The sequence below is a fragment of the Pectinophora gossypiella genome, chromosome 12 (genome assembly GCF_024362695.1).
Source record: "Pectinophora gossypiella chromosome 12, ilPecGoss1.1, whole genome shotgun sequence".
Lineage (NCBI taxonomy): Eukaryota > Metazoa > Arthropoda > Insecta > Lepidoptera > Gelechiidae > Pectinophora > Pectinophora gossypiella.
In genome coordinates this window covers 7079042-7096047 of record NC_065415.1, presented here as the reverse complement: position 1 = coordinate 7096047, position 17006 = coordinate 7079042, and the positions used below count along the sequence as shown (strand labels likewise).

Genomic DNA, 17006 nt, shown 5'->3' with positions numbered 1-17006 from the left:
TCTTACGCGGTTTAGATTTTTTCATACAAATGTTTTTTCCCGCTAACTCCCGTGGGAATTTTGCAATACCTTGTTGCAACTAAGCTTTAAGTTTACTAAGGTACCTGCATGCCAAATTTCAAACGTCTAACTTGAGTGGTTTAGATTTTTCATACAAAAGGATTTCCCCGCTAATTCCCGTTCCCATGGGATTTCCGGGAATTCCTTTCTTAGTGCACCTTTACGGTACCTAAGCTACGCGGTCTCTTCCAAATTTCAAGTGCCTACGTTTAGCCGTTTAGTCCGTGCGTTGATATGTCAGTCAGTCAGTTTCTCCTTTTATATATTTAGAAGTTTAGATTAGATTAGATTTTTTTATACAAATGTTTTTTCCCGCTAACACCCGTTCCCGTAGGAATTTTGCAATATCTTGTTGCAACTAAGCTTTAAGTTTACTAAGGTACCTGCATGTCAAATTTCAAACGTCTAACTTGAGTGGTTTAGATTTTTCATACAAAAGGATTTTCCCGCTAATTCCCGTTCCCGTGGGAATTTCGAGAATTCTTTTCTTAGTGCACCTCTAAGGTACCTAAGGTAGCTGCATGCCAAATTTCAAACGTCTAATTTGAGTGTTTTAGATTTTTCATACAAAAGGATTTTCCCGCTAATTCCCGTTCCCGTGGGAATTTCGGGAATTCCTTTCTTAGTGCACCTCTACGGTACCTAAGGTACCTGCATGCCAAATTTCAAACGTCTAACTTGAGTGGTTTAGATTTTCCATACAAAAGAATTTTCCCGCTAATTCCCGTTCCCGTGGGAATTTCGAGAAGTTCTTTCTTAGTGCACCTCTACGGTACCTAAGGTACCTGCATGCCAAATTTCAAACGTCTAATTTGAGTGTTTTAGATTTTTCATACAAAAGGATTTTCCCGCTAATTCCCGTTCCCGTGGAATTTCCGGGAATTCCTTTCTTAGTGCACCTCTACGGTACCTAAGCTACGTCTCTTCCAAATTTCAAGTGCCTACGTTTAGCCGTTTAGGCTGTGCTTTGATATGTCAGTCAGTCAGTTTCTCCTTTTATATATTTAGATTACATATTTAGAAGATATTTCCGTCATACATGATTTCTATGTAACTTTAACCATTAAGGCTGCTCACGCGACGGAAGCTTAAAAAATAGAGTAACTTCTCCCGTTTTCCCAAAATTTCCCTTCACTACTCTGCTCCTATTGATTGTAGCGTGATGAAAAGTATACTATTACCTGCCCAGGAGTATGAAGAATAATTGTACCAAGTTTCATTAAAATCCGTCCAGTAGTTTTTGTTTCTATAAGAAACATACAGACAGACAGACAGACAGACAGACAGACAGACAAAAATTTTACTGATTGCATTTTTGGCATCAGTATCGATCACTAATCACCCCCTGATAGTTATTTTGAAAATATATTTAATGTACAGAATTGACCTCTCTATAGATTTATTATAGTATAGAAGATATATATATATATATATATATATATATAATATCAGTGATGTACCGTTTCCAGGAATGTTCTCGGCAGAAAAAATACGCAAAAGTTATGTAAAAACAGTTTTATTGCCTAGTTTTATAGGCAGATAGGATCAGAGTACATGAAATAACATCATTGGGGTTATATGCGTTTATTTATGAAAGTGCATACCTCAGATTCTAGCTCTTATTCCAATCCTAAGTACCTTATTTGGCTTTGAAAAGTCCGATTTTAGTATCCATTTTAGTACGTCGTAAAACAAATGTCTTGATAAAAGTCCTAAACAATGTAGCGTTTACAACTCTATATATATTTTTTATTAGCTTTATGACCTGATAATCATAAAGACGTGATTCAGTAATAATAGGAGCTAAAATTGATCGGCGTGAACCATGCCGATTGATGTGAAACTAGCCTAAAAACACATTATCATAGGCTCACGACTATATTTAATCCCACTCCCATATCCCAATTGGGGTTGTAAAAAGATCAGCTTAAACATGTCGGGTACATCTATTGTATACCTCAAACCACGTCGTCAGCTACCAGATAAAATTGACATCCATTTAAATAAAAAATCATTTTATATCGTCTCACGTAATCTTTAAAATGCGATAAACGCGTGAATAGTCCCTTCGCCGAAAAATCACGAAATTCTAAAGCTGAATAAAGGGATTGCTTTGACCCGCATTTTCATAGTCGAGACACAAAAGGCATTACCACGTACAGCTTCCAACCGCCTCTGAATGCAAACGGTTTCTAATAAGACGGTCCTTCGAAGGCACCGCTTACGCACAACGATATTACCGACTCAATTCTTGCCGATATTCTCATTAAACTTGTGACATTTATGAATGATTCATTGTTTTAGTTTGGAGGAGAAGGCAAATAAATTACAGAGGGTCTGTACAGGGTTTTGTTGTTAGTGTAAAGATCGTTATCATTTATTGTGTATAATATCAGAATACCTACCTGCATACTTTTATGATACTTTAGAAAACATTTCATTAGGTACTTTAAAAATGAGTTTAAAAGACAGTCATAAATCTTAAGAGACATATTATTAGGTTACCTTTATTTAGAATATTATTTGACAACGTACTAGCTTATTCTAAGAAGAAAGGCGTAAATTTAAGCACTTATTTCTTATTTTAATTTGAAGTCATTTTCAATATAGTCTCCTTGTACATAATCCAGTGACTGCAATAAAAAACCTTGCTTTCATCCATTTTCCACTGAAAACAAAGCGATTTCATTTACTTTAACACCCTCTTTTGTTCAGAACCTTAAGCCGAGTAACAATCTGAAGATTGATGTCTGTCTGGTTATAAATATACACAGATTAAGCTTACAAGTATTTTTGTTAAAGTAAAGACGAGAAATTATAAGATTTGATTATGGTTTCTTGGGTTTCTATTTCTATTGTATTCTATTGTTCAGAACTATGTTTGAAAGTAGGTAAGTACATAAAATTATTTCAATTTTTTTAATGTTTTTGAAGGTAGATCTGCGAAGTAGTTGTATGTATGTCACTGGATACTTTAGCGAGAAAGCTACGCTACATTATTATATTTGTAGTAGCAGCTACGCCCCGTAGTCAAGTTGCTACGAATATACCCAAGCGGAGATACGTTTTATTCGAAGTAAATTTATTCCTGTCTCGTAGCCATATTTCTATATTTCCACCACTAATGTGCTTAAATGTCGCAAAATCTTTTGTTGGGAACCTTTCCCTTGTAAAGTGTAGAATGGCTAAAAGGTTTAGGAAAGGGTTCATATGTGAAAGCGAACGATTTGAGGCCTTATGGACTTGTAGAGGTTAAGTGGACCAGAAATTTTAATACTATTATGATACGGCCCATCCGTTTTGAATCAATTAACGTAAAACAAGAAATGAAAGCGTAGATAACATTTTGTTTACACCAAGGAAAATTAATGTCGTAAATTATATTGTTTCTGTTTATTGTGGTCGTAAAATACGCTATTGCTAAGCTGTCTTTTTAGGGTTTGATATGATTTGTGTCTCAAACGGAGGAGAGTTAAAGGGGCTTTTGAAATACTTACAACATATAATAGTGTAACGTAAGCCGGTGTCCTTTTTAATGTCCTGGTAGGGAATTATACGTATAGGCGTGATCAAAAGGATTTTTTTGGCTGAGAATCTGAGTCGGTTTCCTAACGAGTACCTACTTAATACATCACACGTAAATCCATTACAAGCCACGTTTGAAGACAAAATGATGACCCAGAATGTATGTTTATTTCGTACCTAATGGTCGTCTGGCGAAACCGATGACATAGTTCCTTAAGAAAAGCTGGAAGTAAACCCTAATATTACCACTTTATTGTCGTTTATGCCCACTTTGAACCGTAAAATGTTGGGTCTGTTCATAAAAATCTGTCATAAACCGGGTATCTATGAGTCTCTGGTCTAGGATTGCACTTTTATGATGCAACCAAGCCTGCGGTGGCGGTGAAGCGGTTTTACGAGCTTGGTTTCATTTCACTAGGAGGCTTGACTAAATTGCTTTTAAGTTCGTATTTTTAGATAATCTACACCTGTTTAATTTACTTCTATGATGGAGCATCGTGGTAAGGCAGGAAAGAATTACAATGTCTTAACTGTAATAAATTGATAGTAATAGTATAACAAAATCATACTGATAGTAATTACGCTTATATTGGTTTCTTTCTTCAGTAAGCTAGACTTTAGCTGCTATTCATAATCTTCCTAGGATTATTATGATTCTTCTTAGAAAAAAAACTAACTAGTAGATACTATATTTAATGATTATTGCAGATTTTGTGCGGATTGTAATAAATCCGTAAAAATATAATATTATCAGTATGATTTTCAATTAAAAATATCTTTATTCATTAGTTAACAACATTTTGAATCGTCAATTTTTAACGTCTCGTTCGCCTAAAACTACTGAGCTCATCATAAGCTGTGCAGCCGTGGAATAGCAGCTGCAAAAAAGAAACTTCAGCACAGGGTGCTAGCCATACTTTAAAACTAATGTTATACATCATCATCATCATCATCGCCATAGTATTATCCCGTTTTACACGGGGTCCACTTACCTAACCTGAAGATTTGACAAGTTCCGGTTTTGTCATTCATGATTGGATATTAGAATACGCTATATCGAATCTATAAAAAAGACTACGTCGAGAAATACCCGAATGGTAAAAATATCTATAATACATAAGTATGCAATGATATTTCGATTCTGAATAATATCTACTGAATAGCAAACCAAAGAGACTTTCATGTCTTCTTTCTTCAGTATTCATGTAAATTACCAGAGTTATCCATTTATAGATGTCAAATTGCTAAGAAATTGTGTTTTCTTTTCGTAATAAATATTGTGTTTAGGTTTATTGGATACTAAGAGCTATCTCGCTGAGACGCCATCGTCAGAACTGTACATCTAGATGTAAGTAAGCGCAAAAGCCCTAAGTATATGGCACTGATCAACTTTTTGCCTACTTTTTAGTTTGTCATATCAGAAGTTTTTCTTCATGCTTTTATCAAACTTTAGGTAGGGTTCATACAATATGTCTTGTCTTTATTCTTTGTGTATATAACACAATGATTGACAATGTGTTCCTTGTGGTTCAGGCCTTCAACCACAATATTTATTACTCTTTTTAACATTATTGATGTGTAGAATATGTAAAGTATGTTATTTGCATAACAAACTATGAATCATTTTATTTTCAACGACCTAAATTTGCAATATATCTGGTCAAACTTACTTCCTTATCCCGGATAATACTCTTCAAATTTCGGTTTCCAGTTTTGTTTACACGTGTCATCCCGGGCCCATTGTGTCTCATATTAATCCTGGTTTTCCTACCTTCCGCTTACTCAACTTTAAAGGGCCTCATACCAATGACAATAAATAAAACGAATACATTTAGAAACGATTTATTTATCCTCTCCGTCGGTTTAACATCCAGGTAGACATCAACAATTATCTGTTATGTTAATATAGAAGAAAGTATTGTGCGATTCTGAATATCATTAGAGAAGTTTCCATGAAACAGTCTTATTTTATAGTTTATACAAGTAGGAAAGAAATTTTACACAAGTTAGGTAGGTACTGAATTGATTAGTTTTTTTTCTATTAGGTACAATCATAAACATTTAATTAAAGAGCTTAACAAAAAGATAGGTAGATTCAATCCTATCAAATCTTTATACACATAATTCCACTTTATTTCTAAGTAGTAGTGATATCGAAAAAATCAAATTCAGCTAAAATAAGGCCCAGTACACATTATATATTCATACAACTATTACAAAAAATACAAAATCTTCTATACACGAATAGAGCTACCGTCGCAGTACATTACGTCATTTGCTTATTTATTGAGAAAATACACAATCAAAAACGTCTATCTCCCTAAACGGATGATAGAGGGCACAAAAATTATTTATTCTATATTATTAACACACCTCTCTCACTTTTTTCACATTCTGTCTTACGTTATCTGTTCATATGACAATACCTTACAAATTAGACCCGAATCTAGTGGTCCACATAATACTTAAATCTAATGCATAACTATTTTATTTGCATAAACATCTAAGGGTGTCTTTTGCACTTTTGCGCACAACGATGTCTTTGCTCAGGAGATAATTCTAAATGAACAACATTCACTGATTTATCAAATGTCACCTTCGGAAGTCATCGCGTCAACGTCACTTCTGTATCACTCGAACTCCTAGAGCTCTCTTTAATCACATCCAGCTCTCTGTTTGACAGGGACGAATGTCGAGAAAACTTATGTGTAGAAACGTATTCACTTTTATCTTCACAACTTTCACGAGCACTACTACCGTTGTAGTCTTTAGTCTCATCTGAATCGTCTTCGACGACATCGTTCACTTCAACTTCCAACAAATTATCATTTTCTTTCACACCGTAACCGTTAAAGTTTCTTTCGTGGCTAAGACTTCTTATCCTATCGAGATTGTGTTCTAGATTTTGCAATTCGTCGTCTACGCCTGGCGTTTCATCGAATTTCCATTTTAAATTTGAGTTAAAATGTTCCATTCCTGGATACATGCCTATGCTATTGCTTCTATGCCCGAAGACCGGGCAGTTTCGCAATTCTCACAACTCTGGGTGCCTCCCGTTACAAGTCTTATTGAAATTGCCCTCATCCAAGCTTAAATTAGACCGAGACCGACCACACTCAAGACTAGGGGTTGGCCTAAATAAACAAAAGTCAGAATTTTTCAATCTACACTGTCGTGAACACGATTCAACTTGAAAGGCGGATCTATCAAGATGTCGATAGTCAGTTGGTCCATATCCTTCAAAATATCTGGGATCTTGTTTACAATTAGGATTGCGACATCCTTTAAACGATCCTGAGTAAGGATGATCCCTATGACATGATTTCTGTAGAGCATGTAACGATGTTGACGATACTGTTCTTTCTAAAATTTCCCCCCAATATTTTTCTCCAAGTCCTTCAAATTCGCCTTTAGAATGTAAACCGTCAGATGTGGCCGGCGAACCACAGCAACCTGTTGGCTTTTCGTAACTGTGGAATGATTTAGTTCTTCGACAGCAAATCTGTGAAAAACGAATAAAGTCAGCACTTTTTATATTCGCGCAGGATTTTATGCAGTAGAATAAATACTCAAATTCTTACATAATATTGAAGTATATCGTTGCTGATTCTTCGAAAGTGACTGTTTAAGAGCCAGTAAAGAAATGGATTCCAAAAACTATTGCTGAGTGCCAACCACGTCACAATGAAATCTATTGATGGGGGGACCTGCAAAAAGACTTTTTAGTACAATCCGACAATAGAAAGCCGAAAATAACTAACATTTCCGTTAAAAAAAAAAGAAATTGGAATTTGTTATTTAACGTATTAGAAAGTAATGGAAAGGCTTGGGACAAATAAAATAAAGAGACAAACAGCGCGCAGATGTTGGAAAAAGGTGCAAGATTTTATTCAGTGTCTAGAGTGGATTACAGGATTTTCTTCGCCTTATAAAAGATAGCAGTGTTAAATACATTGATATTTTACCTTGCAACCAGTGCAAGCTGCGACAACTTCTTGAATAGTAGCTGGTGTTACCATAACAATGAACCCTAAAGACATTGCGGCCATCGTACGTGATGTACTCACACTATGAGGCCTTACTGGAGCTTGAATCTGTGAAAGGTGTGTGGAAAAATTTCAGAAATGTTGTAAGAATAACAAGCATTTTTGGTTTTGGAAGAGACCCACATTTTTTATGCATTTTTACTTCATGGAAATAATGGAGTTTAAAAGGTCGTTAAAATAACATTTTGTTCGTTCATAACAAACAAATTGAGCATAGTAAATGCTTCCAATCTTGGTTTTCGTGAATATTGGATAAAGATGAACGTTATACTTTTTATTGTTATTGCGGAACATTGCTTCGATATTTCAGTCAAAAATAATAATATTTGTTTTTTATATTTACCACGGCTTCGTGATTTGAGTGAGTAACTTTTGTACACGGAACAGGGACACCGTTGGACCTCGGCGGGTCCTGATCAAATTTGTTCCTGGTTTTGCTGACATGGAATCCTGACCCGTAACAATACATCAACGCCATCGTCGTTGGAAAATAGTACGCACAACAAGCGAGAATCCTGGGGAAAAGAAAAAACCCGTATAAACTGCTAGGTAGGCGACAAGAAATGTTCGGTATATTTTTGTGCTTAGGTACTTCTCTGAATGATGATCATAGAAAGAGGTTTTGTACTTATTTAAAAAATAAAAAATACAAGCGCCAGGAAAAAAGGAGCTTAGAATCGACAATCCCGTCTTTATAATCAATCATTCAACTCTTCAATACGGCTTTATAAAAAACCGGATTGAAAGGATTTTTAAAGAAACAAATAATACTGTTCAATGTACCTGAAGGCAACACGACTGTGGAATACATCACAAGCCATCAGCCCTGTAGAATTGAAGTAATATCCAGAACGCGGTAGCACCATTATAGCAAATAAGGATACTGACAGTATCCAAGTTATGCTTATGACTAAAACGCAGCCCTGAAAGAAAAAAAATAAGGTTAATGTATAAGGAAAATTAAACAAAGCCCTCAGGACCGTAAAGTATCCCATAACCAAAAGCAAATGGCACCCTCATGATATTCTTACTTATGGACATGGCAAAAATGTTTATTTTTTCACGTGATTTATATATGTGACTCAGATAGAATTAGCTATTTGGCAGTACAAATGGGGAGCGCTGAGGACTTCCCGGTCAAGTAAACATGATAATTTATACTCTGAGCATTATACTTGATTATCAAGTAGAAATCGAATGAATAGTACGAGTAGCATAATTAAATAATTGACTTTTGTTTGCATTGATTTAATTAGAAACCTTGATTGTAAGTCTTACTTAGTTGTCAGATGTTTAAGTATTTAACCCACAGTCAAACAGCATTCAAAATCTAAAGATCTACTTCTATGTAACATGGAATAATTAAAACATCGATTGTACGTATTGATGTCGCTTTCTGATGAAACAAGTTACGTGACTTTTAGACTAAACCCTTGAAACTTATCTTTTAAAAGTTGTCTAAGTTTACACTTCATTTCGAAAATGTACAAAGCTTGCTTTTATGTCTAAGTTAGATTTGAATCTGGAACTTCTTAAGCGGCTCAAAGGAGAGATTTTGCAGTGAGAAAGGTGTTACTAAGGGAAAAGCCGTCTTTGAATAACGCAACCTCGGATCTGAATTGAAAATAGCTTTAAATAAAAACGAACTTTAATTAAAGTACATACAGATATCGGAGGATGATATTTAAAAAACATTATGATGCCTGCTAAAATAATTGGCTGTAATTTTCCAAAATATTGATAAAAACATTCTGTATTTCAAATTAGACGTATTTGTAGATAAAGTTTATTATTGTGTTTTACATTTACATATCTCGGGATCCCTATAAGACCCGGGGTTTTGAAAGGCATGCGTGGGACCGATGATGCCAACACGTAGAGGCCCCTAAGACAATTTAATCTAAATGTGATTATTATTATTACTAGCCCATTTTACATTTAACAGCCTCCATGGTCTCGTGGTTAGAGGGTTTTTCTTGTATACTCTACCTAATCATGATTTATGTGAGTGCAAGTGAGTGAAATTAATATTTACCTTTTTACTAGAGTGTTTATGATAAGTATTCGGATGTAACAAATAGAGATATCTATCGATCGCCATGCAGACTAATATGACTGCACTTTGTTGACTCACAGCTCCTCTCAACAATGCCTGCAACAAATAATAGTATTTAAGAAAAACTTTAAAGTTCGAACAGTACATTGGGGTAATATTTCGAACGAATATATTGTCGGATGAGGCGTTCGAAAAAAATATTTTTATTTTTAATTGACATTTATGTGAAACTAGGTAAAACAAAGGAAGAAAGATATTAAATACCATTTTTTCAATACACTTAAAACTTCACGTTCCTCACAACCTCAACCACACAAGTCAGTGGGGAACAGGAATCGCTTCTTAAGTATAATTTTTAATATTGAGCGTTGGGCTCTTTCTAGATAAAGTAAGTAGTTCAGAATTCGATGATCCGCCACAAACTGATATAAAACACGTTATTATAGATTTACAAAGTACTGTAAAGAGAAGTTTCTTGGGAGCAGCTGCCCTCAGGCAAAGCATGATATAAATTAGTCTTCGTACTCTATCTGAAGTTTTAGCAACGTGGGCATAAAATGTGAGCTTTTCGTCCATAATTACACCGAAGTATTCGAAGTTTGGTTGTTCTGTTTATACAACTGCAACTACCTTCATTTAGATGTCCTGTTTACCAGACTGACAAAGATATTCTGATGTTTTGATATTGTCTTCCAAAATATTTAAATTTAAGTCTCCTGCTTTTCAAGAGCGCTTGGAACATCAGAAATCTTGTGGGATTATCGAGCTATGGAGACCTATATATACCAAAAACAGTACAGATATTTCAAATAGATACCTTCAGACAGTTGGCATCATTAATATCAGCTTCCTGGGCATTAATAGAATTCCTTATGTAAATTTAAACATTCTATATAAAGTGTACGAGTAAGTGTGTGTGTAGTACTTAAGTATCCATTTATTTGTGGGATAATTGAATGATCAGTTAGCCAACATTCATGATTAAGACATCAAGCTCAATTTCATGTGATTAAAGACTAAACGCAAATTGTTAAGATTATTATTTAAACTTCTAATATTGAATGTTCATTTTTTTTAAATTGTATTTACCAGTAAGAAATTGGCTACAAAATTCTGGGTAAACTACCAAATGACAGTTTTTAATTAACGAGTCGATATCCTAAGTCATTCATTATCAAGATTAATAATCAAGAAAAGGGTGATAATTTTACCGTTCGTTGGCATAGATGTTTTGCGATGGCCCTTCAATGTTGATATCATTGATGTTCAACGTCATTATAGTAGCTCTGAAGAATTCGTCACGTTTAGATTTCTTCGTAAAGTGAATTATCATAGGGCGAGTCAACTGATTATTATCATCATCTTTTGCACGTGGACCGGCACGAGCCACATAATCTAAATCATGTCGTCCAGTTTCACTTTCATTTTTGCAGCAGTTGTTAAAAATACGTGATGAGGGTTTTCATTCATCATTTCAGTAATCCGCATGAATTCTATTTCATTCTTAAGCATTTGCTGTGCGAGTCGAACCATGTGTTAACATGGTTAAAATATTTTACTTAATAAAATACCGGTAGCTTCAATTTTATAAAGGAATCTGTCCTTCATAATTTCGGGTGCATTAAGAACAAGCAGGAATTTTCTAAAAGCGAGCAATTACGAGGCAGTGGGTCGCAGGGCGGATAGCATAAGTTACAAAGCCAAAACTTTACCAAGAGTTTGTGCTCGGTCACTGTAAACCATTAGCCTATACCGCATTATGCTGCTTTACCACACAACTTTCAGTGATTTTATTGTTTGCACTACGGCGCCTCGACGAACAACCAACAATACCCATTCAAATACTGCCTTTCACAAAATTTCAATACTACGTCGATTTTTCCTAAACAACAACCGTGATGCAATATTAATTTTACAACATTTATCATGGGAGATCCCTCGCTCTTCCTTCTAAATTTTTTATGTTTACTCTCTGAGTAAAAACATAGAATAACGTTACTTAGTAAAACGTGATTCACGGAAATTGTCAACTTCTTCATGTAACTTATCCGTAGTATCCGATTACCTTTTAACTTCCTCTCCTCAATCGAGAACTTTTTTCCTTGAGAAGCAACTTTGCTCATTTTCTCTTCATCTCTTGTTTAAATAAAGTTCTGCAGAGACACCGCCTAGCTTCTAACTGGATTAAAGAACTCTCGTTGAAATTTTGATGGGAAATTAATTTTGCTATTTTCACGACCCCTCGTTTTGTTACCGTGTTTTGGCGCTTAAAGGTATTTTGTGTAGGTTATGCAAAATATCCAAAGCAACACGTGTGTTTTGTTTTACTCCTATTCGTATTAAAAGTAAACATTTCATTTTTGAATTGTTTGTATTTTCATTTCATTTCAGAAACTAGTTATGTCTGTGATATATTTGTTTTATTTCTGATTTTTCCTACCATGTCAATGCCCCTTGCGGTTTCAGCCATCATAACCGAAGATTTATTTGTTGCTCAGATCTATCGTTATTATGAGTTCTTTCGTTCGTTTGCTCACCGGAAGAAGTCATGATTGATCGACATACGAGTCAATATTCTACAGGGTGTTAGTGACATCGTAACGAAAAAAAAAATGGAACGCCTATTTTATTGTACTAAAAACGATGGTGGGTGTTTTTCTTGTCGCAAATGTTTAATTAAGATTTTCAATTTTTACTGTGCCGCAATGTAAGTCGAACAACGCGCCACACAGACGCTAAACTTACGCGCGGCTACGTTACGCGTGTGAGATACGATGTTGATATCTAGGTAGGAGTTTTCATTCTCTTGTATTTAGATGCTTAGTAGTGGTTCAACGTTTAAAAATGTTGTTTGTTGAAGTAGAACACCTACTGCCACGATTTTTCACGCACGGTACCTACCTACCAGTTATTAAAACGTTCCTACATACATACATACATAAACTCACGCCCGTAATCCCAAATGGGGTGGGCAGAGCCACAAGTAATCAAAGACAACTTGCAGCCACTGTTGATACGAAGTCCTAAGATGGATATGATGAACGTTATGGTGATAAGGGATCAGCCTATCGCCCATAACATTAGTCCATCATGTTAGAGAACGCAATCCCTCTGTCGGTTTTTATGCCCGGGAAGACAAGCAGCTGAACGTGTTCTATGTTTTTTATTTGCTCCCAGAACAGCATAGAAGCGCTCCTAACTTATTAACTTATTAAAACGTTCCTAACTTATTAACAATAAAAACTCTACTCTTGCCTTACCTTAATTGTTATTCCTTCGGATGAAGTACCTAGGTAGGTACCCTAGAACATGTCACGTCACGTAGGTATGCAACATCGCGTTTCCTCCGCGGTAGGTAGGTATCACACGCACTCACAAACACAACACCTTGCTCTTTAATAAACATCAACAATCTTCCATACTTTTGCGCAGTAAATGGTCTATGATCTATCATCATAGTCGACACTACTCATTTACAGAATGAAACAAACACTCACAAACACGAAAAAAATATCCTCGAAAAACATCACGCGATTCGGGTCAAGCTTAGTATTCGACTGAGCGGAAGCGCGCGGCGGCGGCGTTAGCGCAAAGCATCAAAGGCGCCGACTAAGGGCGCCGACGACGCACCGGCCGCGGCCGAGTCGAGCCGACGACTAGAGAGAGAGAGAGAGTATGTTTATGGTGCAAGTGACAGAGAAAGAAATAGTATCTGTTCGTATGCCTACTTTATTGGCGAGCGTTGCCCTTGACCCGTGCGCCGGCTATTCACCTGCGCATAGCTGAAGTTGTAGATACGTTATTATTATTATTGATGACATTGATAAAATTTAATAATTAGTAATTTTTATTTGTTTATTTTAAATGTGCGTTCTATGCAGCTTAAAACACAATATGGGACTGAAAAAAAACTATTTTTTTTATGAATTTGGCGACAGGAAACTTCACTTGATACCTATCAACTCAAAGAAATACCTAGTATCTGTTCGTAATGCCTACTTTATTGGCGCGCGTTGCGTTGCATCAAGACAGATCAAACAAGCCCTAACTCGGAGGTCTTGCGTCCCAGGATCCTTTAATTATGTCTTAGAACCTTCTTGGCCTATGTGGTCCAGTGGTTGAGCGATGGGATGCGGAGGGTCCGGGTTCGTATTCCGGTGGGGACATATCACAAAAATCTGTTTATAAGGCCTTTGGTTGGGACGTTACCGGCTGATCACCTGATTGTCCGAAAGTAAAATGATCCGTGCTTCGGAAGGTACGTTAAGTCGTTGCTCCCGTCTACTAGGTACTTATGTAAGCACGTAGCCGTTACATGAATATTGTACACAGAACAGGATAGGTTTAATTAGTTCTTTACTGATGATTTAACAATGAGATTTAAAACTACGAATAACTTAGTACTTAGTACCTCGGTACGGTACCAACATGTAACAAGAAAAATAAGATCACTCCACTCGGACAATTTTTTTCTTTGAACATGCCGACATTGCCTACGCGGCGGAGTTGCCGAACTATCGATAGGTAGATTATCAATTGTTGAACTTGAAAATTGTCTAAACTATCGAAAGTAGTGATAGTACATTTAGATCGATACTAGCGATAGTACCGATAGGTCTTGCTTTGTAACAGTAATGGGTATTGATCTAAAAGATTTATTTATTTATTTATTTTCGATTTTTGTGTAGCGAGGTTTTGCGTAGGTACTTACATACTAAGTTGGTGGATGGTTGACATAGTAGGTAACTAATTACCTAATCTGTGGTGGTTGTGTTAGTTGGTTGTTAGTTATTCTAATGACAACAAAGAATACAATTATTTACTGTTTCAACTGTTTTAGGTAGATAATGGCCCTGATTCCTATGAGTAAATGAATGAATAACCCGGTCGAATCAAAAAGGTATCTCGCTGGTAACTTAATTCTGTCGGTTGTTTTAGATTTCTGCTTAAAATTGACGTGTATTCCATAAATTTTATGCCTGTTGATTATCCGTTCATTTAAGAATAAGAATAAAATAAATTTATAATTTACGATAGACAGAGAAAGAAATAGGATCGGTTCGTAGTGCCTACTTTGTAGGCCGCGCCGCCGCCGCGCCGCCGGCGTGCGGCGCGGGGCGCGCGGAGCGGGGCGTGCGGAGCGGGGCGCGCGGCGCGGTGCGTGTGGCCGTTGACCCGTTCGAGCAGCTGTTGTCTCCATTACATCGAAAATTTTCGATAATTTGTCATTATTGTTTTTTTTATTGAAATTTGGGTTCTATGCAGCTAAAAGCACAATATGGAATTGAAAATAATTAAAAACAAAACTCAAAATTTCATGAATTTTGCGACGGAAAATTCCACTAGATATTAACTCAGAATCATGGTCTGAATCATCCCTTTCAGTATTCGTTACGATGTCACTAACACCCGGTATATTTGTCTTCATAAATATATGGCCGAAATTTCGTAAGTGAGTAGTCTCTCCCTCATTCTTTTGATTACAGACACGCTTTTATAACTGAATTATGATTATGTTCATTGTAGCATCTTCTGCCCCACGTAAATTAAAACCATTCACAACCCTCAACATATCAATGAAAACATCAATTTCTTACCTGAATCTGGCAGAAAATCTCTCCGTAAGGCCAACACTTGTACAGTGCAGGCAGTAACGCCACTGGAGCTATCAAGATTCCCGTAAACAAGTCGTTCAGTGCGAGTGACGTGAGCAAGTACCTGGGCTGAAAATAAATATAACTTTTAGAATAGGGTCAATGATACTGGCGACCTATTTGGCTGAAAGCCAAAATATAAAAACTCGATCCAAAATCCTTCAGGCCATTTAAATCTAGAAGTAAATTTATAGTATCAAGATGGTTTTGTGATATTTGTTTAATTTTTTAAATAAATATCAACATGGGCTAGTATATTTATGATAAAAGAAAAACGAAATTACCTGATTGTCAATGTACTTGGTGTATCTTCGGTTATTGAGAACGCAAATGAGCACCAAATTGCAGAAGACAATTGCCATAGACAGTGCGAAAATGAAGAATGCTTTAATGATATCTCCGGGGGCGGGGAACGTAGATGGCCAGCCTTTGCCGTTGAGCCAGCAAGAGCTATTAGACAGATGTGGCGCTATAAGCAGTGCGCCTTTAGTCGAGTCGAACATAGTCGGCGCCTGCACACAGCAGCGCACTCTTCTCTTGAATAAGGCATTTAGATCATTAGCTTTGCAGCACTATATATAGTTCCTTCAATCACTGGCTCAGGGTTAACACCACTCTCGTCTACTTCACAGAAAATTTCATTATTGTTTATATTTACGTAGCGTAGATTCTATTTTCCGCCAGTTATCTCATTGCTTCCATCTTATTACTTGTAAACAAACGGTTACCGTTTCCCTTTCAGAATCTTCTCGCGTAAAATCTGGAACAAAACAATTTTCATTTAAATTCGGCTGTTGTGAAGTCACACGTTAATTATATTCTGGTATAAACAAGCATTATTTATAAATTTTCTTCTCTTTTTGAAGTTGGTTTGTTGAAAAAAGCTTTATAATACTAATAACAAATTTATTTTCAATTCCATTTGTATATCCTGATATATTAAAAAGATCATAGAATATTCTTATTGTATTGAAATGGAAAAGTCTAGAATACATAAAAATACCTAAACCATGGAACACTGAATCAATTTCACTTTCTCGGTAAACGGGATTAGTGTGATAAATCGTTTTGTCCGTCCTGGGTTTGTATTTCATATTTCAAAAATTCGGAATAAGCACGAGGAAGTTTATGAGCCTCGTTTATCCTACGGAAATTTCTTTATAACCCAATAAAAAAGCAACAATACGAGTGTGGAGCATAGCTGAAGGCATTTGGATGACTTTTGGAATGGAAACACGTTCGACATGACAAGAACAATAATGTTCTGGAAAAAAAATCGCGATCAATCTTTGCTTGTTACTTTTTTCTTTATAATAAAGCAAAAAGTATCGGGGTTGTGAGAAGACGTGCGTGGCAAGAGCGGGAATCTTTTTTATACATTTCTCGATCGGAACTTAGTGCGATTGGTACCGAAGCCGCTGTCAATTTCCTACAGGAAATAGCGTCACGTGGTTCCATCCCTAGGGTTAAAAGTGCGTTTGTACGTATCGTTAAATTCATTCTTTATAAATATGAAAATCATTGGAAAAAGGAGATATGGTGATGTCAACGATATATTTATACAATAAAACATATATTAAAAATAATAATATTAATAGTATTCATAGTATAGTTAGTATAAATATTAGTAGTATTAATAGTTTTATTATTAATAGTATTCTATAA

The 17006-nt window shown here is 35.9% G+C and overlaps 3 protein-coding genes across 4 annotated transcripts in view; 1 reads left to right on the top strand and 2 right to left on the bottom strand.

Moving 5' to 3' along the window:
- The window catches only part of LOC126371108 (circadian clock-controlled protein daywake-like), a 208192-nt gene that overhangs the window by 90548 nt on the left and 100638 nt on the right, over positions 1 to 17006 (top strand). The gene's annotated exons all lie outside the window — the stretch shown is intronic.
- LOC126371119 (uncharacterized) lies at positions 5520 to 6571 on the bottom strand. Its single transcript, XM_050016333.1, has one exon. The coding sequence runs from the start codon at positions 6569 to 6571 to the stop codon at positions 6191 to 6193; it is 381 nt and encodes a 126-aa protein (XP_049872290.1). The 3' UTR covers positions 5520 to 6190.
- LOC126371083 (trace amine-associated receptor 8c) lies at positions 6620 to 15844 on the bottom strand. Its single transcript, XM_050016278.1, has 8 exons — positions 15626 to 15844; positions 15285 to 15410; positions 9667 to 9783; positions 8415 to 8554; positions 7975 to 8146; positions 7551 to 7679; positions 7167 to 7292; positions 6620 to 7087 (listed from the first exon to the last, which is right to left on the bottom strand). Exons 1-8 carry the CDS (start codon positions 15842 to 15844, stop codon positions 6620 to 6622), a joined length of 1497 nt encoding a protein of 498 aa, XP_049872235.1.